Below are 27354 nucleotides of genomic sequence, written 5' to 3'. Positions count from 1 at the left end.
ATATAAGCATTTATGAATGCTTTAAATAAGACTGTGATATGAAGATAGCAGAAGGATTATAGAAGGTATATGTGCAAACGGGATAAAAGAGAACTAAATCCCCACCTTCTCGTAGGAAAACAGTTGAGAAAAATTCTAAAACAGCAGTCAGTGGCATATTATTAAAAACATAAATGTAGGCTACAGAGGAAATAGCTAACTTATCATAGCAGCTTCGGGGAAATGAGAGTACAGGAGAGAGAGGGAGAAGGGAACTGCTGGCCTGGGTTATAGCCTGCAGTTCTAGTTAACTATGAGCCATGTATTAATCCATGCTATGGATTCAGTTCAGTCACTCAGTCGTGTCCAACTCTTTGCAACCCCATGGGCCGCAGCACGCCAGGCTTCCCTGTCCATCATCAACTCCCGGAGTTTACTCAAACTCACGTCCATTGAGTCGGTGATGCCATACAATCATCTCGTCCTCTGTCATCCCCTTCTCCTGCCTTCAATCTTTCCCAGCATCAAGGTCTTTTCAAATGAGTCAGCTCTTTGCATCAGGTGGCCAAAGGATTGGAGTTTCAGCTTCAGCATCAGTCCTTCCAATGACTATTCAGGGCTGATTTCCTTTAGGATGGACTGGTTGGATCTCCTTGCAGTCCAAGGGACTCTCAAGAGTCTTCTCCAACACCACAGTTCAAAAGCATCAATTCTTTGGTGCTCAGCTTTCTTTACAGTTCAACTCTCACATCCACACACAACTACTGGAAAAAACAAGGCTTTGACTAGACAGAACTTTGTTGGCAAAGTAATGTCTCTGCTTTTTATTATGCTGTCTAGGTTGGTCATAACTTTTCTTCCAAGGAGCAAGCCTCTTTTAATTTCATGGCTCCAGGATTACTTTGATTAAATATGTCTTATATTTAGTGGTGGTTTAGTTGCTAAATTGTATCCAACTCTTTGCAACTCCATGGACTATAGCCCGCCAGGCTCCTTTGTCCATGGGATTTCCCAGGCAAGAATATTGGAGTGGGTTGCCATTTCCTTACCAAGGGGATCTTTCCCACCCAGGGATCAAACCCATGTCTCCTGAATTGAAGGTGGATTCTTTATAGACTGAGTCACCAGGGAAGCTCTGTGCTTTATTTTAAAACTAAACAAAAAGCCGGCTGACCCTCACAAACCCACATCTGCATATCTCCACAATGACATGCCCCCTTAGCAGACAAAAGCTCCAAGGCCATCATGAAGAGACTGAATTGCCCTGAGATATTCACAAGGTCTTCACATCACCCATGGCAGAAGCACGTGCACAATTCAGCACCGTGGCAGAGCAGCCACTTCCGGCATTTACATAAGACTTTAGAGGGCTTCCCTCACAGCTCAGTTGGTAAAGAATCCACCTGCAATGCAGGAGACCGCGGTTCGATTCCTGGGTTGGGAAGATCCCCTGGAGAAGGGATAGGCTACCCACTCCAGTGTTTCTGAGCTTCTTTTGTGGCTCAGCTGGGAAAGAATGTGCCTGCAACGTGAGAGACCTGGGTTCAATCTCTGGGTTGGGAAGATTCCCCTGGACAAGGAAAAGGCTACTCACTCCAGTATTCTGGCCTAGAGAATGCCATGGACTCTGTAGTCCACGGGGTCGCAAAGAGTCAGACACAACGGAGCAACTTTCACTTCACCTCACTTACAGTGGAGAGGGTACATTCATTATTCCATTCAGGAATGGAATGAATATATTCAACAATTATGTTGTGTATGAGGCATCACCAGCCTCACTGTTCAGATGACAACACTGGGGACTGCAGAGAATGAGGCCTATATGAGGGTTAGTAAGTGACAAGTAAACAAGCAAATCCCATTTACACTCATACATACACAGACACACACACACACACACACACACACACATTCTGAAGCATGTAGTACTATTTTCTAACATGACTGGACCGGGACACATTAACCTATTTGGTTTTTAATTTTGTTTATGCCTTCTTTAATCTAGGGCATGATGGTAAATATTTTTGAATGAAAGCTATGGGTGGGGGGGATCTGCGAGTAGTATATTTCATGTCAAACAAAACTGACTTTGGGATTTATTTCTCTCCTCATGTTCATGGACACTGGGTTGCTTCCAGCTTACAGTGGTTACAAATAAAGCTGTGATGAACATTTGTGTACTAAAAAATTGGCTTCACTGAGTAACACAGAACAGAGTAGGAAGTTCTGCATTTTAGAGTTTAGTAAATCGAACAGAATGATGACACTGTGGTAGTCACTATATTAAGAATAACTTGATTTGGTTGGAAAGTAAAGAGAGGGTCCTAATCTTAATCCTGAAATTAGTCTGCAGGCTGAATTCTCCCCATCAGACAGCTCACATGGTTCTGTGAGCCCAAGAATGCTCATCACTCTGGGTGGCCTGGAGCCAAGATCCTATTCTTTCCTTGCATGTTAATATTACTTTGATCTCCAAGTGGCTCCCTCTTCTACTCTATTTCCTCTATTTTCCATTTATATGACCAAAAAATGGTGATTTTCCAAAATGCAGGGCACAAGCTAGCTCTCAGGTGTTGCAATGCGATGTACATAGTGCAGAATGTAAGCTGGACATCATCCTAATTCCCCAGGAACAGGCGTGAGAGCCAGGGGACTGAATTGGTCACACCGACTTTCAACCACAATGCTGCACTCCATTTGCTGAAGATTAGGTCTGAAAAGAGTGTGCAGTCTGCAGCGAAAGCCAATCTTTCCTAGCTGCAAAATTATCTGTGTTTCTATTAACTGGTCCAACCAATCGCCGTTCACGTGATAGTGTTAGGCAGGAACACAGCCCTCTGATAGGGAACAACATTTAAGCTGCTTGACAACTATTTTCTAGTACATTCAGAACACATATTTATCCATTAATTTGTTCAGTGATTTCCAGGTCTTAGAATCTGGGGGATAAAACATTCCACTCCATTAAAAAAAAAAAATCGATGATGTGAATGTGGGGAGTTATTCCAAACAGATTAGAGAGGAAGTCTCCAGTTTAGAGGCAAGCCCAGTTCCCAAGTTTTCTGTGTAGTCACTGCTTTGAACTTAACGCAAGATTGTTTAGCTAAAGTATTAACGAATGAAATGAAATCTAACCATGTATTACACTACTTTATGTAAAAATGAGTTTGTGTTCAGACTCTGAGGGTATCCCACATTCTCCTTTTTCCTTTCTCCTTTATCAAACTCTCATGAATTTTAGAGTCACTCCCCTTCCTCCTTCCAACTGTCCCAGAGGCTTCTGAGACACCATGGCCACTGGGCCTCCCTTCACTCTTCAAGTCCTGGGGGAGGGAGGGAGGGAAGCTCTCGGCCAGTGTGGATGCTGAGAGGCAGTGCGGTGTTGACAGTGGCTCCAGAAGGGTCCCTGGCAATGAATCCAGGGAGGACTTCCTCACCTTTGGGTACGGAGTCAACTCTCTGCCCCCAAATTTCCAATAGGTTTCCATTATTTAATAACTACAAAATCCAAATTCTTCTGATTGCCTTCCAGGTCTTCTGTAATGAGCATGCAATTTATCTTCTTGGTCTAAACTTCTACTACATACCTCCACGCATAAAGCAACACTGCTTCCCAAATACTCATGCATTTCTCCCCACTGAGTCCTTTCTCATTCAGTTCCTGTGGCCTGACTGTCTTCCAGACCTGACCTCCTGTGTCCCATCTCTTCCTTCGAACTCCAAGAAAACATCTTCCAATCGAGACTAACCACTCTCCCCTCGTTTGTGTTCCTACCACCCAGACATGATCATGTCCATCACTGCCTGCTGTTTACCTTTGCCCAAGAAGCTGATGTCTAACAAGGATGGAGTAGACAGAGCTCTTAGTAAAGGTCTTTTATGTGTGGATTTAAAACAGGTAGCAGAACCTGTTTAAAGCTTCCCTCATTCAAAAAATTCAAATGATCAATGTGGGGGTGCTGTTCATAAGAGATTAAAAGTGAATGGATTGTGTTTTGAGACTCTGTTTCTAGTTTGCTATTTAGAACTTAGGATATGTGCATGAACCCCTATGTTCATAGCAGCACTATTCACAACAGCCAAGCCATGCAAACAACATAAATGTCCGTCGACAGATGAATGACTACAGATGTGGTGTATTTGTGTAATGGAATGCTACCCAGCCATTTAAAAAATGCAATAACAACATTTGCAACAACGGGGATGGACCTAGAGATAATCCTACTAAATGAAGTGAGTAGAAAGATAAAGACAAATACCATATGAAACCACTTACATGTAGAATCTAAAATATGACACAAATGAACGTGTCTACAAAAAGAAATACTCACAGACCGAGAAGACAGACTTGTGGTTGCCATGGGGGAGGAACAGATTGGGAGCTTGGGATTAGCAGATGCAGACTCTTACATACAGAATGGCTAAACTAGTCCAACTGCATGGCGCAGGTAACTCTATTCAGTATCCTGTGATAAACCATAATGGAAAAGAATACGAAAATGAAAGTGTATATACGTATATGTATATATTTGAATCACTTTGCAAAACAACAGAAATTGACACAGTACTGTAAATCAACTATGTAGTGGCTTAGTTGCTAAGTAAGTCATGTCAGAGTCTTGCGACCCCATGGGCTGCAGCCTGCCATGCTACTCTGCCCATGGGATTCTCCAAGCAAAAATACTGGAGCGGGTTGCCATTTCCTCGTCCGGAGGATCTTCCTGACCCAGGGATCAAACCTGGGTCTCCAGCATTGCAAACAGATTCCTTATCAACTATACTTTAAAAAACTTAATTTTTAAAAAAAGAAGTTAAGGCATGTTTTCTGCATTGAATTGGTGAACAAAGTTACTTAGCTATCTCTACCCAGCTATCTCCTCTTCCTTCTTCAGGGCACATTTAACCATCAGCTGCTCTAAAAGATCTCTGTCAAACCTTTCCTCTGGACTCTCTCACCTGGCCCCAAATCCTTCTAACTCTGTGTTTATCAATCTGTATTGTTTCAGATCAAATCATTTCATCTCTCTCCCTAGACCATAAATTCTTGATAACAATGGTTCTTATTTCTCTTTTATTTCTAGCATTTAGCGTAGTATTTAGCATACAGTAGGCACTCAAAGCAGTTTTTGTTTCCCCAATAAGTCATAAGCCACTTGAACCAATTTTAAGGGAGAAATGATATATTGTTTGACTTTGGATTCCTGGCGGAGGGCTTGAAATCGTGCTTCACACTTGTAACAAGTGAGTACCCCACTGTTGCTGTTCAGTTGTTAAATGAGTCCGACTCTTTGTGACCCCATGGTCTGCAGCACACCAAGCTTCCCTGTCCTTCACTATCTCAGGGAGCTTGCTTAAATTCATGTTCATTGAGTTGGTGATGCCATCCAACCATCTCATCCTCTGTCACCCCCTCCTCCTCTGGCCCTCAATCTTTCCCAGCATCAGCATCTTTTCCAGTGAGTCAGCTCCTCGCATCAGGTGTCCAAAGTATTGGAGCTTCAGCTTCAGCATCAGTCCTTCCAATTGAGAACTCAGGGTTGATTTCCTTTATGACTGACTGGTTTGATCTCCTTGCTGTCCAAGGGACTGTCAAGAGTCTTCCCCAGCCCTATAATTCGGAAGCATCAACTCTTCAGCACTCAGTGTTCTTTACAGTCCAATTCTCATATCTGTACATGACTACTGGAAAAACGGTAGCTTTGACTATATGGACTTTTGTTGGCAAAGTGATGGCTCTGCTTTAATTCGCTATCTAGGTTTGTCATACCTTTTCTTCCAAACAGCAAGTATCGTTTAATTTTGTGGCTGCAGTCACCGTCCGCAGTGATTTTGCAGCCCAAGAAAATAAAGTCTGTCACTGTTTCCACTTTTTCCCCATCTGTTTGCCACAAACAGTATGAGCATCCCATAACTATTCTTATCAAACAGGTACATTTTTTATCCAGGGAACTGCTTGGATTATACAACAGAGGTGAGAAAAACCCAATGTTTCTTCCAGTGACACTTTTTTCTTTTTGTACTTTTTCTTGGTTTTCAATATCAAGACTTCAAAGAAAGTGCTTAGCGCGTGGGAGAGCCTCAGAGGCCATTGAGATTCGTGTATTTCATTTCTCATCTTCCAAAGCTTTTCTCCTTTTCCATTTCTCATCATCCTCACAAATTATCTCACTCCCTTCGGCAGAAGATGCACATTACCCGGGTTATTTTTAGAACACCCTTGTGTGCAGTATTGGTAGTTCAAAACACCAGAGAGAATCCACACAAACACATAAGGATTCTCCTGGGGCTTTTGCTTTGTCCTTGAAGCTCTTTCCGCAGCTTTCTAAGGTCTTTCCTGTAGGAACTAGGTGAGCCACATTAGAGGTTTAAATCCAGGCTTTTAATTCCATGTCTCCCTGCTGAATGTACAATAAATATTTATTGAACATAATGGGAACTAACGTTGAGACTAAAACAGGGCATACTGAGAGCTTTCCGTGACATAGACAGAACCTGAAGCTACATGTCCATACTCCAAGTTTACACCTTGTATCTTGGGCCATGCCCTTGCCCGAATTTCAGGAATCTACTTGTAGAGAAGCAGTACTGCTCTCTCCATACCCTTCACTCTTACCCGCAGATGCAACTAGTACTGAGCTAAATACTGATACTTTCAATGACAAAAAAGCCAATGCACCCTAAAGTCACAGAACATGTTCACTCCCACACAGAGCCACATATGTCTGGCAAGGCAGAGGAAGACGCAGTTTGCAAAGGAAAGAGAAGACAAACTTCCCATCTCTACTGTTATGGAAATCAGCCACCACTGTAGTGAGGAGGGGAGGAACACATGACAAGCAGGCTGATGGGGGACAAGCCGGCCGATGGGGACACCCAGAATGCCTTTCTCTTTCCCCGTCTACAGTGCTCTCTCCTACTTAGCTATACCTCTAAGCGTAACTTTTTTTTTCCTGAAGTGGAAGTGTTAGTCATTCTGCCATGAGTGAGTCTTTGTGATCCCATGGATTGTAACCCTCCAGGCTCCTCTGCCCATGGGATTCTCCAGGCGAGAATACTGGAGGGAGTTGCCATTCCCTTCTCCAGGGGATCTTCCCAACTCAGAGACTGAACCTGGATCTCCTGCATTGCACACAGATTCCTTACCATCTGAGACACCAGGGAAGCCCTAACACACACACTCACACACACACACACACGCACACACCTTCATGTATTTGCGTTTGGCTGCGCTGGGTTCGTGGCCGTGCGGGCTCTTGTCTAGTTGCAGCAAGCAGGGGCTACTCTCTGGTAGTGCATGGGCTTCTCACTGTAGTGGCCTCTCCTGTCACAGGGCAGGGCTCAGGGGTGCACAGGCTTGAGTAGTTACCGCACAGGGGCTGGGCGGCTGCAGCTCCCGGGCTCTAGAGCACAGGCTCAGTAGTTGTGGTGCACGGGCTTAGTTGCTCCGAGGCAGGTGGGATCCTCCCAGATCAGGGACAGAACCAGAGCCACCTGCATTGGCAGGCAGATTCTTCATCACCAAGCCACCAGGAAAACCCCTAAGACGCAACTTCTTAATTACAGAATTAGACAGCTTAATTCAAGAACTGTGCCATCCAAGGTTGTTGTTTAAGGATGATTAGCTAGAGGTTTTTCTGGTAGTTTTGATAAATTAGTGCCTTGACACTAATCCCTCAAAGCAGTACCATTCAATAAAACCTTCTGCAGTGATAAAAATGGTCTGCATCTGTACTTCCAATAGGGTGGGTCCTAGCACCTATGGCAAGTAAGTACTTAATGTGCAGGGAGTGTGACCAAGGAACTGGATTTCAAATTTAATTCATTTTCTCTTGATAGACACACGTGGTTCCATATGAACACCATACTGAACAACCCTACCTAAAACAGCAAAATGTTCTCTTCTGGATAAAATAAGCAATCCCCTTGACCACCAAATATAGGTTTAGCCAAAATATAGATGGATTTCTTTATCAGCTCTGTGTCAGCTCACTAAAACAAAGCTCACCCAAACCTCTCAGACAAAGAGCTTAAGCCAGTTTTCGAAGAGCTGGACACAGGCATCTGTCCATCAGCAGTAGGGCCCAGAGAAGAGCAGTACAGGCACAAAGTCTGGAAAATGGAGATAACAGTAAATTGTAGTTAAGAGAGAGCTTCCCCTTTCTTATTTAGGAAAAAAGAGAGAAATAAAGGGAGGGCAAGAGGAGGAATCGGGAATGTTCTAGAAGTGTCTGGTATCTGAAGTAAATATAAAACACGCCAAACAAACATTTAGCCAAACTGAAATGACGAATCTTAAGTGAAATGTCTGCAACCTAAGCAAAACCATGGAAATGTCATCAGTAATTTGTTGAATTGGCAGTCTGGAAATTTGGCTTTTGAAATGAGTTTTACAGCAACTGGCCTGCACCCAGGCTAATCCATATACTCGTGGCAAACAATGGCCACAACAAGAGAACTAAGCCCCCCAAAGCCATACCTACACTTGTGCAGATGGTGTACTGCATGAAGGGTCACGCAGAGACTAAAACCCAGCCTAAGCACCTCCCACCACATGCTAAATCCTAGTTCATGGGCTGACAGAGCTCGGGGGTAAAAGAGCTTCACTTGCTCACTTGTTCACTCAGGCTTGGACCTGTTTCTAATTCTAACAGAGACATCCTATTCACTAGTGGTGGCCCTGGTTAGACCACAATTTCACTTTACTGCTCAATGCTTTTCTTTTTTTTGGCCACACCCAGGGGGCAGGCGGGATCTCAGTTCTCTTGCACTGGGGGCACACAGTCTTAACCACTGGACTGTCAGGGAGGCCCAACTGCTCAACTCTTATGGAGAAGGCCATGGATAAACCAGTATGCTATCAAACAAGGAACACCCAGAAACAGGAAGGTGACTGAAAATCACCTTTGATATGAGATAAGGGAACAATAAAAGTGGAGATGGTTTAGTCTGAAGGAAAGAAGGTAAAAGAAAAATGTAATACCCGACTTCAAATATTTGAAGACCTATCATACAGAAAAAGAGGGAGAATTATCCTGACTCTTCCCCAGAAGTGAAACTGTCATACCAGTAAGTAAGAAATAAAGGAGTCTGTTTTGGACTTAATACAAAAGCAGCATGATATAATAGGAAAAAGTGTGAGCTTTGGGTGACCTCAAACTGAGTCTAAATCCTGATTCCTTCAGTTAACACCTCTCTGACTTGAAGCAAATTGGTTCTTCTCTATAAGATTCAGTGTCCTCATCTGTATAATAGAAATAACTAACTCAGTGAGTTTGGACATTTAAAAGAATAATCAAAACAGAGGCACAAAGTATCTAATTCATGCTAAAGATACACGAAATGATAATACTTTAGTTTTTTCTATAACAAAACTTTCTAACAATTATATATAACCAATTGTTGATGTTTAATTGCTAAGTTGTATCCAACTCTTTTGTGACACCCCTGGACTGTAGCCCACCAGGCTCTTCTGTCCATGGGAGTTCCCAGGCGAGAATACTGGCGTGGAGATCTTCCCAATCCAGGGATCAAACCCATGCCTCCTGCATTGGCTGCAGATTCCTTACCGCTGAGCCACTGGGGAAACCCATTAATCTGACCAGTGGGATAGCCCTAATGTGGCCAAGAACTTCTGACATGGAAGACACTCGCCAATAGAGGCTGGTAGACCATTTGCAAAGATATTTTGTCAGATAGGTTTTTGGGGTTTTGTTTGTTTAGCTGCAAACAATAGAAACCAATCCTGGTTAATGGAAACAAAAAGAAACTTCGTTGGGAAGATGTTGGATAGATCACAGTTCACTAGAAGGGCTGGTGATTCCTGCTTGAAAAGGACAGGATCCAGGGCAGGAGGAACCACCCTACGGGGCATGGAGATGAGCAAACTGGTACTTCCTTTGACAGCCCTTTAAGAGGTGAGGTGGAAGAGTCTGGTGTCCAAGCTCATGCCCCAAGTCCCAAGGAGGAATCAGGGTGGTGAGGGGAATCAGCTACAACAGCTCCCAAAGACCTCCCTGGTTCCCATGGCACAGAGCTAGGCACTGCAATGTACAATCCCACACCCCTGCACACAACAGGGTAGAGATAACTCCCAAGGCAAACAGGGTGCAGTCACACACACACTGGGATATAGCCCAGAGTAATCTTTCCTTTTTCCTGGCTGCACTGGGTCTTTACTGCATCTCGGGGGTTCCTCTATTTGCTGCAGAGGGGTTTCTTTAGTTGTGGATCACAGGCTTACTTGACCTGAGGCGTGCGGATCTTAGCCCCTCCTGGCCCCCAACCAGGGATCAAATGCATGTGGCCTGTACTGAAAGGTGGATTCTCAACCACGGGGCCACCAGGGAAGTCCCTGGCCCAGAGCAGTTCTTAAGCGCAGTTGCCAGGGAGTTCTTTTCACATTTTCATTCTGGTTCCAGTGTTCATCAGCTGTGAGACCCTGAGCTGTTCCTCTGTGCCTGAGTTTCTGCCTCTGTAAAACTAAATAGTAATGACACCTACCTCATAAGACTGCTGTAAGAATTACCTGAAATAAATAGGTAAAGCACTCAGCACAGTTCCTGGCACACACAGTAAAGCCTCAGTAAATGCTGTTATTATTATTAACATACTATTAACAATGCTGAGAGCACACATCTGAGCACCTCCCAGATCCGCTTTATCTGAGAGACACTTAGCATCTGGCTTCTCTATGGTTCCAGGCCAGGAAGTCAATGATTTCAGTCCTCTCCTCCCCAATCCTCCTTGACTTGATTCTCCCAAGTGGATAAGGAGTTCCTATAACACCAGAGATGCTTCACCAAAGCCATTTCGGGTAATTGTCAGAAGCCCACAATGAAATACACGAAAAGCACTAATTGTTGGAGAGATGCTGAAAACACCCACGCTATGGAATCCAGCACCTCAGTGGGAATAACTGCTCACCATTTGTGGGTTCACCCATGTGTTATTTCTTCCGAACATGACTTTCAGTTCCTGGAAGAGGTACTCTGCCATAAATGGGAGAACAATTTACTGGAAGTTAAAGGTCAGCTTCCAAGCATTCCATCTCCTCCTGGAAAAAGGGACTTTCTCCCAAACAGCTTGGAGGGAAGGACTAAGGGGTGGTGGTGTGCAGCGCACTCTTAGAAAACAGAAAACTTCACTCCCTTAATAATTCCTTGGAAGCAGTGCTTGGGAGACAAAATCCTTGTCTAGAGACATGCAAGTTTCTCCACCGTCTGAGCTACAACAGAGATGGCGGAAGTGCTTGAAAAGGCAGGACCATGATCTCCCACGCGTGCACCATGCAGCCTTCCAAATTAAAGCCAGTGCAACGAGAAGAAACAGACCACCTGCCAACTTTGTACTCAGAATCTCCCCTTTCACACACATATCTATCAGGCCATTCGGTATCTTCCTCTACCCCACACTTTTCCTCCTGATACTCTCCACAACACGCACCAGTTTTGTACAATACTTTCTTTTGCCCTCATTTTTTTTTGTTTTCAGTTAAAGACATTTATGCTGATTTCGAATAGAATATGTGGTGGTTGCAGAAAATTTAGAAAATACTGCACAAAGTTTAAAGCAATGAAAACCTATCCATCACTTGTCTTTTGTCTTCATTTTAAGGGCCTTGGGTTGCCAACAAAAATCTCAATACAATGAAATCCTGGCCTAGATCCAACCCCTTGGCTGCAATCACATTTTGCTCTCTGCCATATTACTTCAAATAACAGAACTGCCAACTCTCCAGAGCATTCCATCAAGATGTTATCGGTCCACGTCAGATATGGCCTCAAAAAACATACCTGTTTGGTGGTCGAGCTTCCTCATCCTTAAAATCACTGCTCACTCTTAATCACAGGATGTAGGAGTGTGGCTATTAGGTGATCAGCTCTACTGAATTTTCTCTATATATTCAACAAATGTGTTGAGGCGCCTATTTCTCCTCTGAAAATCACTGAGCATATGCTATATGGAGACGTGAAATGCAGTTGCTGTAAAAATGAAATGCTATTCTGGGAATACCTATGTCATTACTTGAGCTGAATCTCCTTTACAATGAAATGGCTGCTGCTTAGCAACTAATGCAAGGGAAGAGCCTGCAGAGTTCTCTATCTTCCCCCCACCCCCAACTCCTGCCCTAGTAGGAAGAATATGAAACATCTGCCGTCACACTGGTGGTGTCACTGTATGGTTTGCACTTAAAACAGGGGGAGTCATGAGAAAGACGACGAGGTCATTGTCCTCGTCAATGAGACACGGATTTGGGACGCTAGCCAGTGGTGGAGTCCAACTTTGTTGATCACAATGAACAGCTGAGATCAAGTCAGTAACATTAACGAGGGGGAAATATTGAGAACCATCTTTCCAAAGAGCAGCGGGAGGAGTCAGGGTGCTGAAGGGAAGGGAACATGGGACTTCAGATCCAAAAACTAGACTGAGCCTGGCCGTGCCCGTCGCTGGCATGTGGCTTTAGGGCTTTAGGGCAGGTGCTTAGCGGCCATGCCTGCGTTCTGAACTGTACAAGGGCTCTGAAGACAATACCTCCTCTACCTGTTTGGAAGGTAAAATTAGATCAATTATGTGAAAGCAGTTTTTTAATGGTAAAGCTCTCACATACATCTTTATTATATGTACCTAAATTTAGTCAGTATTAACAATTTAAGAAATCTCCAGAAATTTGTCTTTTGTAGAAAAAAAAAAATCCCTTAGATCTTGTTATAATTCTGTACTGGCTCATAGAAAGCTTCTGTTTTAATCTTTAAATAGCTTGGACGTTTATTTTTGAACTTGAGATTTATTTTGCTAAGAAATTCTGAAGGTTTTCTTCAAATGTGAAAGAATGACTCAGGTTTTTTAACTGATCCTTTGGAACTTTCTAGGGGTCTGTAACTATGCACACAGATATACTTATGAATTCTAAAATATGCTGCTATGGAAAAACTTGCATTACAAGCACTTGAAGCCTGAAGAGGCCCTTTAGTTAAAGGCAAAAGACTCTTCTTAGGATATATATATATTTTTAAATCAAATGGTACCTAGTATGCCATTTTGGCCACACAAAGTACACGGGAATTGTTCCTAAGTTCTTCATCTCAAGTATTATATTACCCACCTCCCTTCAAGTTCTACTCTGATTACAACTCATAAGATCTTATACTGGAGGTGGAATTGGAATCAGGGAGTTCCAGGCTATAATCCTTACAAATCATTTCCTGGCCCCAGGAAACTGGATTTGTTCCTCAATTCATGCAATGGAAAATTCATATAGTTTGAAAAAGAATCACCAAGGAAAGCTCAACCTTGGCCTTCTTAAAATTGCCAGTAGCACAGAGCTATTCACAGAGCTGACTCCATGCTTAAACAAGAAAAGAATTCTTGTTTTCTTAGCCCATCAACCTTTGTTAAGACCTTCTTCTATGTCAAGACTGCTTGTACACACTAAGATGAAACACACAGCTCTCTCCTCTCGGGGGATTTCGGTCTAATAAGCTACGAGATGGCAGAAATATGGCTATTTGTACACAGGAAATGGAAACAGGTGAAAAAGAACCAGGCTGAAAAATTGTATTAGAGAAGCAATAAGCAAATACAGGCATAGATCTAAACTCTGCCATTTAAGTGGCTTTGTGACCTCAGGCAAGCAGCTTACACTCTAAGTCCCCATGTCTTCATCTGTAAAATGGAAAAAATAATAGGCCCTACTTAAGTGTGTTAGTGTTACTCGCTCAGTCGTATCCAACTCTTTGTAACCCCATGGACTGTAGCCCACCAGGGTCCTCTGTCCATGGAAGTCTCCAGGCAAGAATACTGGAGTGAATTGCCATTCCCTTCTCCAGGGCTCCTTAACTGAAGGTTAAATGAAATACTATTATAAAATGTTTAGCAGCTCTTGGCACAGATTAAGCATTTCATAAAATCAGTAACTTGGACTGATTAATAGTCACACAAGTAGGTATGTGAATAAACTAATACTTGCAGTCCAAATCTGAGGGCTTCCCAAAGGGCTCAGTGGTAAAACCTGCCAATGCAGGAGACACAGGTTTGACCCCTGGGTAGAGAAAATCTCCTGGAGGAGGAAATAGCAACTCACTCCAGGATTCTTGCCTAGAGAATGCCATGGACAGAGAAGCCTGGCGGGTTGGGGTCACAAAGAGTTAGACATGACTGAACAAGTGAACATGTACACATGTGCAAATCCAAATGGAGAAAAGCTTTTTCCTTCTCTTAGCTGCACATCACCAGCTCTTTGGAAGTATACAGGCTGCCTCTGCAGACTTGGGGAGTAGTCTATTGGAGGTTGTTGAGAAGGACAAGAACAGTGACATGTTGCTTTTTGGTCACTGGGAGGAAAGGCAGGGGGCATTGGGAAAGCAGGTGGCTCTCTGGGTGTTCATTCTGCCAGGGAAGACTACTCTCTCCAGCTTCTGGGGTTCAAGAATCCTCTGCTTTCTTTCTAACTTCAGAAGCTGAGGACAGTGTTTCCCCGCTGGAGGAAAAAAAAAAAAAAAAAAACACTACAGCTTATTGACTGAGAGGGGGCCAATTTAAAAGGAAGAAACTGTTTTAAAGCAGGCTCTCCTCTCAAAAACCTCTACAGGAAGTGCTCTGCCTGAGAGAGACAGCCTGAAACCCTGTCATGTATGGAAGGACAACGATGAGAACACAGTCCTTTCAGTTTGCAGACTGTTCCAGAAGTTTATCTCAAAGTGATACATGGAACCCTTTCCAAAAGCTTCCAGTTAAGTTTACATGAAGCTCTTTAAAAAAAAAAAATCTTTTTTTTTAAATTTTATTTATTTTTTTATTTTTTAAATTTTAAAATCTTTAATTCTCGCATGTAAGAAAAAAAAATCTTTAAAGAAGATATGGTACATGTATACAATGGAATACTACTCGGCCATTAAAAAGAATGAAATAATGCTATTTGCGGCAACGTGGATGGATCCAGAGAGTGTTATACCGAGTGAAGTGAGTCAGACACAGAAGGAGAAATGTCACATGGCATCCCTCATATATGGAATCTAAAAAGAAATGATATAAGCTTACAAAATAGAAAGAGACTCACAGACTTAGGAAACGAACTTATGTTGCTAGGGGGAAGGGACAGTTAAGGACTTTGGGAAGGTCATGTACACACTGCTATATTTAAAATGGACAATCAACAAGGACCTATTGCAAAGCACAGGGAACTCTGCTCAATGTTATGTGCCAGCCTGGATGGGAGAGGAGTTTGGGGGAAGAGTGGATACATATGTATGTTTAGCTGAGTCCCTTCACTGCTCACCTGAAACAACCACAGCATTGTTAACCAGCTATACCCCAGTATGAAATGTTTTTGGTGTTGAAAATAAATAATTTTTTAAAAAATCTTTAAACAAATTGCTTTCAAGTGTTTTTGGAACAAAAATTAATTTTTCCACAGAATTTTGACATCTTATATACAAAAGAAGGACACATTTTAAAGTGTTCTTTGGACCATGCAAGAAGTCTATCTTCTGGCTATTTCCTGAAGATCTTCAAGATACAAAAAAGCAATTAAACTGCCTTTCAAAGGAAAAAAAGTGGATTTACTTCCTCAGCACTTACCTCAACATCCTGAGCCAGTTTTATTTGCTCAACAAATATTTAATAATCTTCTAAAATTAAAAAAATAAAATAAAATCTGCTATTTGGTCTGGCTGAGATAACTGACAGCATGTCCCAGAAGGCTGAGCCTTCCATTTCTGAAATAATCCGGGACACGTTGCCCCTAGGACGCGTTTTTCTCTCACTGCCAGGACGAAGCGGCCAGCTACTGTCTGCACATACAGAGAAGACATCATCCAGTCAGGCCAGAAGAGGGATAACCTCTATCCTGGGGTCCCTGGCGACAACTCTGTTTCTAGCACCTCCGCCTTTATCTGCATATCTATTCCTGGCACTACAAAGCTCTGAGACCCCCATTCCCTCCATGACTGGCTTCCTGCTCCCAGATGGCAGCTGGGCTGTGGACTACTGCCCCCTGATCACTCTGCTCACTGCGCCTGTCTTCTCCGACCTTGGCCTGCTGTCTGAGCCGATTTCCAGAGCACTCGGAAGCAGCCTTCACATCCTCTAGGAAGGGTGAACTAGTTTTTAATAAGTTGTTAAAGGAAAAGGACATATTCTCTACCCCCACTGAATGTCAAAACCTGTAAATTAAAGTGTATAATAGATCTCATTTTCATATTATCTGAATAATCTTATCACTTGCTATCAACATTCAATAAATGTTCAATATTTTGAAGAATAAAAAACAAAATCTGGTCCTTAGTTGGACATAAGTATGCCGAAGAACTGATGCTTTTGAACTGTGGTGTTGGAGAAGACTCTTGAGAGTCCCTTGGACTGCAAGGAGATCCAACCAGTCCATTCTGAAGGACATCAGCCCTGGGATTTTTTTGGAAGGAATGATGCTAAAGCTGAAACTCCAGTACTTTGGCCACCTCATGCGAAGAGTTGACTCATTGGAAAAGACTCTGATGCTGGGAGGGATTGGGGGCAGGAGGAGAAGGGGACGACAGAGGATGAGATGGCTGGATGGCATCACTGACTCGATGGACATGAATCTGAGTGAACTCCAGGAGTTGGTGATGGACAGGGAGGCCTGGCGTGCTGCGATTCATGGGGTCGCAAAGAGTCGGACACGACCGAGTGACTGAACTGATGGCTGATACCACCCTAATAAAATACTCACGCTGCTTCCTTTGTTACAGAGACCATTATCAGTTAGCCTTCAAATAATCACACAAGGTAGGGACTATTATCATCACCATTAGACAGGGAAACTAAGGCACAGAGAGGTTAAGTAACTTGTCCATGGCCCCAGAGTAGGCAGAGGCAGCGATCTGAACCAAAGAGGCAGGGCTCCAGAGCCAGGGCTCTCAGCCACTACTCGACTCTGACTCTCAAGGAACTGAAGAATAAGAATAATGAGAGCTGACTGCAGTTTAATTATTACTGTTTTTAAGCTTTGAATGTCTCCCCCTCCATCTAACAAAAGCCAGACCATTAATATTACAGCTTAACTCAGAATTTGTTCCATATCAGAGCATTATTTATGAGTCTGAAAAACCTAAAAGACCATTCTCCACTGGAGCAAATGAAGTTTGCTAACTTCATGGAAGTTAGGCACAAGAACTCCAGAAGTCCCCATCTAAGAGCTGTTGCCTTTAAAAAAAAAAAAAGTATTCACTCCACTTCAACAACTCACAAAGGGCTGGAAGGAAAGAACTAAAATAATATGCAAAGATCCTTCCTCCCACCTCTACCCAGCTATAGCCCCCTCCGCCAGCCGATACACACACCTCTGATGGGTTAATTTTTTTTTTTTTCTAAAATTAGCCAAACAGTGCTCATTCCACCTCTCTGAACACTACTGGTGTCAGAAAACTCACCAGCATTCTTCAGGTGCTTTATGTGTTACACGAATAAAAAGTAGCTGGTACTTTCTCAAAGACTTGGGGATTAAACGCGTTAAAAACAAAACAGAGGTTTAGTTCACAGTCACAACGTTGATTGAGGAATTCTTCCTAAAATAACTTTTCCATCTGAAGTCAGTCAAGGGAGCTGGGAGGAGAGAGCAAGTAAGGCAGTACAGAAGAGAGGCCATGCGGGTAACCTCGGGCTGGCTGGACCACGGTTGGTGCAGATGCCGAAAACGTGGGGCAACCATCTTTCTAAGTTCTACTCAGAGAAGGAAAAGTCAACAGAAAAGTCCCTAAAGAGAAAATCAATGATGCCCCTTGGAAAAGGATGAGACAGACAGAGAGCCGGAGAGCTAATTAGTGCTACTCAGAAGGCAAATTAAGGCCTTTTCTGTGATGAGCTGCAAATAGCTGGTTAAGCAAGATATTCGGCCACCCTCTCCAGCCTCCAACAGCTGGCTAAATGGCTGGCACAGGTACTCACACAGGAAACTGTAAACAGAAACAGTCCTGGGAAGCTGGACAAAGTGTAAATGAGAAAAAGGCAGACGCTTCTCTGAGTAGAAAGGAAAAAAGCCACAGTTGAGATGGACAAGGAGCACATAACATAGTAGCTTATTTAAAGAAGGCAATTAAATTCATTCATTCGATAAATATTTATCTAATACCTACTGAGCAATAAGAACAGGATTCAGAGATTCCAATGATAAGGTGCAATTTCTGCCCTCAAAGGAGCTCATGACCTAGCAGGGAAGAGTAAGACTTTTTTTTTTCCCATATTTCTTTCATTTTTAATTACAAAAGAAATATATGAAAAATTCTAATGACACAGAAGTGTATTATCCCCTTGGCTCTCCAACCAAGATCCTACTCTTCAAAAGTAACTGGTGATGACGGTTTGATGTACATGTTTCCAGGATATTTTCTATACATAAATAAACACATTATAAACCAAAATGAGGGCCTAAATAGACATTTAAAGTTAACTCTGCACAAGGCACTGTGCTGAGTTCTCACCATAAAATAACTCATTTAATTCTCCTAACAAACTCCTAAGAGAAGTATTACTATTACCACATGAGCCTCAAAGGGGTGACATAACATTCCCAAGGTCAGCTAGAACATGCCAGGTTCAAATCCTAGTCTAATTCCCAGGACAGAAAATGACAACTCAGCCCTAAAACAGATGTTTGAAAGCATCATGTGAGGACAGGAGAGAACCACAGAAAGTGGACCCTCTTGAGCTCAAGCCTAACAAGGGGTGTGTCTGGGGAACAAGCCAGAGATGAGTCTGGGGAGCATTATGTGCAGACAGACCTAACTTGGGAGTTTTTCTTCCATTAATCACCTTCTGTATGTGCTGGTCTGTTATGCCTTGCAATAGGCATAACATTCCAACCAGCTCAAACAATTCCAGAAGTTCAAACAGTTACAACCAGTTCAAACACTTTGAAATTAGTCCATTTTTATAGCGATTTTGAACAAATTCAACTTCAAAGAAACATAAAAAGCCTAATAATTTAGATTTTTACTCTGCTCCTTACCTTCTTCCCTGAGCTACCCATTCACATTCCGCATTAATGCAGTAAATACTGTGCTAAAACTACCATTATAGGGTCTCAGAAAAAAATAATTAGGATCCACATTATCCAATGCAAACCCTTGTAAGAAAGCAAATGTCACATAGCCCAACATGTAGGAAAATGTTCGGATACTTCTTGTCTCAGGGTGAGTGCTTCTGAATCCACTTCAAGGACACCTCAAGGTTGCATAAGGAATCTGTATTCCAGCCCAGAAGAGTCTGGAAGATGCAGCTAGCCTAGACCCTCATGAGGAGTCCTTATTTTTTCAGATTAGAAAGTAAAGTGTTCCCTGTTCAATGTTATGTGGCAGCCTGGATAGCCGGGGAGTTGGGGGAGAATGGATATATGCATATGTAAGGCTGACTCTTTTTGTTGTCCACTTGAAATTATCACAACATTGTTAATTGGCTATAGTTAGTTAGTTAGTTCAGTCGCTCAGTCATGTCTGACTCTTTGTGACCTCGTGAATCGCAGCACGCCAGGCCTCCCTGTCCATCACCAACACCTGGAGTTCACTCAAACTCATGTCCATTGAGTCGGTGATGCCATCCAGCCATCTCATCCTCTGTCGTCCCCTTCTCTTCCTGCTCCCAATCCCTCCCAGCATCAGGGTCCTTTCCAATGAGTCAACTCTTTGCATCAGGTGGCCAAAGTATTGGAGTTTCAGCCTTAGCATCAGTCCTTCCAATGAACACCCAGGACTGGTCTCCTTTAGGATGGACTGGTTGGATCTCCTTGAAGTCCAAGGGATTCGCAAGAGTCTTCTCCAACACCACAGTTCAAAAGCATCAATTCTTCACTATATTCCAACATAAAATAAAAAGTTTTTTAAAAAGTAACAAGTTTCAAACAATCAGCTCTAGTCTAACTAAATCTGACCCTATGAGGCAACACTGGTGTTGCCAGAGCAGAAGCGAACACCAGCAAAGCTCCCATCCACTTCTTCATCCCCTGATGCCCCAGGACCCAGTGTTGTCATGCTACCATGTGAAAACCAAGCCTTGAAAAGATCAGCTAGAGCAGCCTAAGTACTCTGGACAGCGGTTCAAGTGCAAGCTTGCCTAGTGTATATCCTGATGGAGAAAGTCTACAATTAGCCAAGTCCTAAGCAATTATTGAGGAAGGAAACAGTAACTTAGAACCAAGGTTTTACCTAATCCAGAAGCCTCTAAATATCAAACAAGTATGTGAAGCACAGATGAAAATAAATAATATAAATAAAAGTGGTTTACAAAGGAGGATGCTGTGTACTGATGTTCGGGAAAAGAAAACTTTCCCCCATACACTATACATCCCCATGCAAGGAAAAGCAAGTTCCGTGTTCTCCTACTCAGCTTTCAACATGCCAACAGTCTTTCCCAACATCACAATGTTGTGTTTCAGGGAAATACTCGAAATGGAAATACTGTCTTCTTATCAACATGTAAAGAATAACAGAACCATTTTTACCATGCAGCATAATATAAGAAGCTAAATGCTCCTTGTGACTTTTATCTCATATCCCAAATCCCCTTTCAGGAGGGTCTGATATCACCATCCAGGTTTATAAATAGAGAAACTGAAGCACAGGCATTAATAACGCATAAGTAACAGCAACTGCCCAGTCCTCCTTACAAACAAAATCACACTTGATCACTTATTCTGTGCTGCTCATAGAGGTACAGACAGGCCACCTCTTCCCTGGATCAAGGTTCACCTACACAACACCTGCGTAGTTTTTATTAAAAGTCATATAAAACTCTAAACATGGAGATCTTCAGAGATAGCAGGTGTCATGTAGGTGGTTTTGTTCTCAGAAGCAAAACCAACGTATTTTCTGGTGATTGTGAATTTAGATTCATTTCTATTTCTGAAAGAGTAGAGGAGTTCCTTAAAATTATACGGCCAAAGGGACACAGTCCAAAGAATAAATTATATAAGAGAGAATAAATAATGACCTGTGGCATACTGTGGAAGAGGTAAAAGAACAGCTGACGTTCATGAGAACACAGATGTCCAAGGCACACATTCAAACCAGAAGTGAATGTTCAGGGAGAAGGATGAGGTCTAAAGAGAATGGCATTTAGAGTCAGATCTGGGTTTAAATTCTGTCTCCTACCCAAGTTCTAATCCTTAGGTTTGTTTATAAAATAGAAATAACCATAATCATATCAACAACAGAAGGGCTCCAAATAGGAAAATGAGAACATCGAGGCTGTATATTGTCACCCTGATTATTTAACTTATATACAGAGTACATCATGCGAAATGCTGGGCTGGATGAAGCACAAGCTGGAATCAAGAAATATCAATAACCACAAATACTCAGATGACACCACTCTTATGGCAGAAAGTGAAGAGGAACTAAAAAGCCTCTTGATGAAAGTGAAAGAGGAAAGTGAAAAGTTGGCTTAAAGCTCAACATTCAGAAAACTAAGATCATGGCACCCAGTCCCATCACTTCATGGCAAATAGATGGGGAAACAATGGAAATAGTGAGAGACTTTATTTGGGGGGGCTCCAAAATCACCACAGATGGTGACTTCAGCCATGGAATTAAAAGACACTTGCTCCTTGGAAGAAAAGCTATGACCAACCTAGACAGCATATTAAAAAGCAGAGACATTACTTTCCCAAAAAGGTCCATCTAGTCAAACCTATTTTTTCCAGTAGTCATGTATGGATGTGAGAGTTGGACTATTAAGAAAGCTGAGCGCCAAAGAATTGATGCTTTTGAACTGTGGTGTTGGAGAAGACTCTTGAGAGTCCCTGGGACTGCAAGGAGATCCAACCAGTCCATCCTAAAGGAAATCAGCCCTGAATAGTCATTGGAAGGACTGATGCTGAAGCTGAAACTCCAATCCTTTGGCCACCTGATGCAAAGAGCTGACTCATTTGAAAAGGCCCTGATGCTGGGAAAGATTGAAGGTAGGAGAAGGGGACGACAGAGGACAAGATGGTTGGATGGCATCACCCACTCAATGGACAGGAATTTGAGCAGGCTCCGGAAGTTGGTGATGGACAGGGAAGCCTGGTGTGCTGCAGTCTCTGAGGTTGCAAAGAGTCGGACATGACTGAGCAACTGAACTGAACTGAATAATCACATCATGACCGTCATGAAGAGTAAATAAGACAGAACATGAGATGGTTGGATGGCATCATTGACTCAGTGAACAAGAGTCTGAGCAAACTCCAGCAGACAGTGAAAGGCAGGGGAGACTGGCATGCTGCAGTCCATGGGGTCACCAAGAGTCGGACACAACTGAGCAACGGAACAACAGGACAAATTTAGTGCCATTCCTGGTACACAGGAGACAATGAACATCAGCTACCTTCTCCTTCCCTTCCCCTGTGTGTTTCTAAAAGATATTTTTTGTTGTTATACTGACTTAAATGGGAACTCTTACAGTGGTTAAAAAAACAGTTCCTACACATTATATAGTCATTGGCACATATGTATCTGTTGCAGCACCATAATTTGCAAAGAAAAAGGAAGTAGTAATTTTAACAGAAAAGTACTAGTTCACTTGCACTGCCTTCTAAAGCCTTCAGCTTTATGGTCTACAGAGATTATTTGCTCTAGGGGAGCAGAATGTGAAATAAAGGAAAAATTCTCGTGGGAAAAAAAGGTTCCCCAAAAAAAGAAAGAGAAGATAATGAGGGGAAATCGAGGGGTATAGAAAGGAATTTATTTTACTTAACAAAGTAAAAGTTAAGCAAAATGAATAATCTGCCTCCAGAAATGGTTATTTAAAGGTTTTTTGCAAAGGGCTCTGGTTCCTAAAAAGACAGGAGTCATTGCATATGCCCACCCACTCCTCATTTATTTTTAAACCCTAGCTTATATGTTCCTTAGCAACAGAAGGAGCAGATGAGACCCCCTACACACAGGCGCACACACACCCTCTCCCCTAGCCCCCTTCTTCTCTCCTGTCATGTCATTCTGTAAACACCCATGTTCTTCAACAGATATTTATTTTTGACCACCTGCAAATCTCTTCCTCCCCACCTCAACTGACCCCCCTGACACCGTGGCCATATTCCACACCCTAACTCAACCCTTTCACCTAGATTCCATTCTGTGAGGTGTTCTTGACCCCCATCCATTATCCTTCTCCAGTCACCGTCCTTGGCTGTCCCCTCCCCCACAGAAGTAAGGTGATGTGGTTGGTCCTCACTGAGGAGACAACGCTCAACTTCAGTCAAAGTCCCTTTTCTTACAGACCATTCATCAACCCACCAGTGAAATGGCCAGGCCTAGCTACATCCGAGTCCAGCGTAAATGGCTTCCATGATGAATAGGTATGCCATTCACCACCCACTCACCACATCTCTAAAAAAATAATCTTCCTCATCATCAAAATAGAGACACTCTCCAGGCTACCAGCACAAACACATGCTGATGAAATACCTACCTTTCTCTGTCTTTCCTCTGACTTTGGGACTGCTAGCCACGTTTGGCTGAGCATGGATTATGAGTTTAAAGATCAACTGCTTACCTCTGGGGGTTTGGGGGGGAACATAGAGCAGCAGTCCTCAGATATTAGTGTGCTTATGCATCACCTGAGGAGCCTGTTAAAAATGCCCACCCATGGAGAGTTTGATTTTGAAAGTGTGGGGTGGTGGGCATCTTTAACCAGCCTCCTGAGACAATGCTGATACAGGAGGCTTCCTGAATTGGAGACTGTAAAGCTTTATTTAAAAGGAAATGATGTTCACAAGGCACTTAGATGTCCACTTCTGTGGACTCTAAGGCAGATGCAGTCTTATTCTTTCTCTACAGGAAAAAAAAAAAAAAAACCACTATCTGGGTCTACATCTGTGTTTGCCTGTGAACACCCATACACATGTATGTGTGAGCATGCAACCCAGAAAGCCACAGTCCCACACAGTACTCTTTTCCAAGAGAGAGAGGCTCAGGGAATGACTCCTGCCAAGAGGCGAGCTGAAATGATTTCCCTTGCAAACTCTGGCTTTGCAACCCAGGAGGAGTCTGATGATGAATACCAATGACACAGGAACAATTCTAGGCCCAGGAGCCCAGACACACAATATGTTTCATGTAATCAACCGCCCCACAGCCTCCAACTCACAATTCCTAAATTAGGCTGAATGTAGTCCTTGGTCCCCTCAGGGCCAGACAAGCCATCCTAGCTAGGAAGTAGAACTGCCTGTGTCCTAGCCTACCTCCTCAGAGCTGCCTCACTTTCCACCACTTGTCTATTTTTAGAAACCAAAAATATCAAGAGAAAGATCCATTTTGTCCTGATCTACGTGAGAAACTAAAAGAGCAAGTCAGGTGGGAAACTCCCTAAATGCACAAATGAACAAAATGCCCTTGAGGGACAAGGGAGCAACACTTTCCCCAGGAAGATGGTTTTGGAGTTGCAAGGACTAAATACTTAGACACAGAGCACATGCCCTAGTGACCGGGTCCTCCAGTCCAGGTGATGCCCATGGGGATCCCAATGATTCACACACATGCCCCCAGAAATACAACACACATCCTCACAAACCCACACACCTCTGTCATCTGCTTTTGCTTACATAACAGCACATGGTGTAACAGCCTTAGTACTTTATATGGGTTTCTGGAGAGGACTGCTAACTCAAAATGAGGGTCCCTTGCTTTCTTTTCAAGGAGTACTCCGAGCCTGAGCAAGTGAACATCTTTGCAATTCTATGCTTGTTTATCACCTCAACTTTTAAGATTAACAAGCAGGAAGGGTAGTCTCCCAAACTCTCCAAACCTATCAATATCTTTATTCTTGCCTTGGGTGGGAGACTGGGCAGGGCAGAGGAGAGAACTTACTGAATCCTCCTTTCTTATCTGTGACTCCTGAAACAGTGTGCGGTAGTTTTTTAAAGCATCATTTGGGGGCCATTTATCCCACACTGTCCTTGTCTTGCAAATACACCCATGCTGGGCACAAGCATGGCCCCATTCTTGCCCTCACACCTTGCGTGCCAACAGGCTCCCCAGGTCGTCCTTCTGGGCACACCCAAGAGAAGTGGTACTTTTCTGTTAAAATTACTACTTCCTTTTTCTTTGCAAATTATGGTGCTGCAACAGATACATATGTGCCAATGACTAGTTCCCGGGGACGGGGGGGGGGGGGGTGTCACATGTACAGGTACCCTGGGAACTAGTTGCGTACGTACAAACAGAGATTCACAACGCAGCAGGACCACCTTCCATAAGGATTTCTCTCCAGCGTAGAGCGCTGTTCTTTTCTACCCGCCTGTGATCTCAAGTATCAACTTAGTGCCAAAGGTTCACTCTAAAATCAGGAACGGAGGGAGAGTGGGTGAAGATGACCCAGGCTTAGGGACAACTTCGAGGACTTCTCTCAAGAAAGCCGGCACCTGTGTGTGCACCGCCACACACACACACACACACACACACACACACACACACACACAACACACACACACACACACACACACACACACAAGCATTTTTATTGTTGTTCTGACCTCAGAGAACCAGTCTTCTCTCCAGTTCCGGAGGGAAACCTGGCAGACGTAGCTTCCCTCCAGCCCAGAAAGATGGGATGGGAAGTGAACACACAGCCCAGAACGGGGAGGAAGAAGTAGAGAGACAGACAGAAAGAGCGAGAGAGAGAGATGCCCCCAGTCCAAAGAAGCGCCTCTCCGAGGGCGTAGAACCGGTCTCGCGCCCCGCAGCGGCACCTGCCTCCCGGTTGCCCAGGCTCGCGCGCCTACCTGTAAGAGACCTGCTTCCGGAAAGTTAAGTTCCGCAGCTTCTCCTCCAGTGCCTCGTCCTTCTCCTTCGGGCCGGCGGCCCCGGGCTCTTCCAGGGCAGCCGCTGCCGCTGCCCCCGCGCCCCTCGGGTCCGCGCCGCCCTCGGCGCCCAGGCAGCAGCTCCCGGCGCCGCTTCCGTTGCTGCTGCTGCCGCCTGTCGCCCCCTTCTCCTCTCCCGCCGAGGAGCTGGGGTTCATGGCGACCGCTCCGGCGGCCGCGGAGGGAGCCGAAGCGCCGCCGCTGCTGAGGCCGGGCCGGCGGACGGCGCTGACGGCTGCTGCCACTGCAGGAGAGCGAGCAGGTCCGCGCGCCGCTGGCAGGGGCGGCAAATGGCAGCCCCTTCCCGCAGCATCCATCCGCGGCGGCCCCGCACCGGGGCATTGTGGGAAACTCCGTGCCTCCACTCCCCCTCCCCGACCAATCAGAGGCCACCTCCCTCCACCTCCCCTCACCCTCCCCGCTGCACACCCGCGCCCTCCCGCCCCTCTGGCCTTTTCCGAAATCCGGAGCACCTGCCACCGCTGCACCTGAACTCCGCCCTGAGGCGCCGGGTGGCCGGAGAGGTGGACAGAGGACGGAGTGGGGGGTGGTGAGGAGAGGAGGGTGAGGAGTTGCCCGGCTGGGCGCGCAGACAGGGGCAGCAGGAGAGGAGAGCTCCAAAGGGAAACTCGGAGGACGCCGTGCCGCGCCCTGGTTATTACACGAGGAAACGGAGACCAGGAAGGGAGAGGTGCCCTGACCCGGCTACCGGCCCGGGAGCGCTAGCGCCCACCTTGGTCCCCGTCCCCGTGCCTGACGTCCGAGGTCCGGGACGGCATTCTCCCACCGCCGCTGCCCGACCCTGCACGGCGGAGCCCGGCAAAAGCCGTCCTACGCGGGAAACCTTGTGGGGAATGCAACGCGCGCGTGGTCTGTGCGAACCTAGGAGAGAATTCGTGAGCAGGGTAAATGAGGGATGAGGAGGAGGTAAGTTTAACATGCAGGCGGAAATCTGCCTCCTCTCTCAGGACAAGGGCTGGGATCCCCTCATCCCTAAATCCCCCAGCCTAGAGCCTTCCTTACGCATAGAAAGATCCTCCTAAAGAGCTGTTCATAGACTGAATCAGATCACAGGCCGCTCAGCGAAGTAGAAACACCGAGAGAACCAGGAGGCAGAGTGAGGACCGAGCGCTGGTTGCTGCTGCGGGTGGCAGAGCAGGGAGGGGAGGATGGGCAGCCCGAAGGGGGGCTTCCAACCTCTCCAGACCCCACTGCCGAACAAAGCCAAGCTTGCAGGCTCTGCAGATTTAATTGCCCAGCGGTCTCTTGTTTTTGTTTCTAAAAATTATCAGAAACTCTATGAGGTTTGAATGATGTGCTATGAAGTGTGTGAGACAGTTTTCCAAATTAGGGATTTCCACACAAGAATCGCTGCTGTCAACAAACACGGGGAAGATGCGTACCTAAGGCTAAGTGGAGTAACCAAAATACAGACGGGCAGCGAAGAATTTCAGGTCAGTGTTGCACGACCCCAAGCAAGTTGCTTGATTCTTTTTTTCCTTTATTTCTCATGACTAGAATTAGGAGGTCGAATAAGATATCTCAAATCTCTCTCAAGTGCCACATTCTGTATC

General features: G+C 44.4%; 1 protein-coding gene across 2 annotated transcripts in view; it reads right to left on the bottom strand.

Moving 5' to 3' along the window:
* Positions 1 to 26104, bottom strand: part of DGKI (diacylglycerol kinase iota) — a 514485-nt gene extending 488381 nt beyond the window's left edge. For both annotated transcript variants that reach the window (XM_018046893.1, XM_018046894.1), the window contains exon 1: positions 25703 to 26104. In XM_018046893.1, coding sequence (XP_017902382.1) covers positions 25703 to 26097 — 395 coding nt within the window. In that variant the 5' untranslated portion in view covers positions 26098 to 26104. The remainder of the gene's footprint in view (positions 1 to 25702) is intronic.

This window comes from Capra hircus, chromosome 4 (assembly GCF_001704415.2).
Source record: "Capra hircus breed San Clemente chromosome 4, ASM170441v1, whole genome shotgun sequence".
Classification (NCBI taxonomy): domain Eukaryota; kingdom Metazoa; phylum Chordata; class Mammalia; order Artiodactyla; family Bovidae; genus Capra; species Capra hircus.
Note: the sequence above shows the minus strand (reverse complement) of the source record. Positions and strands in the feature narration are given on the sequence as shown.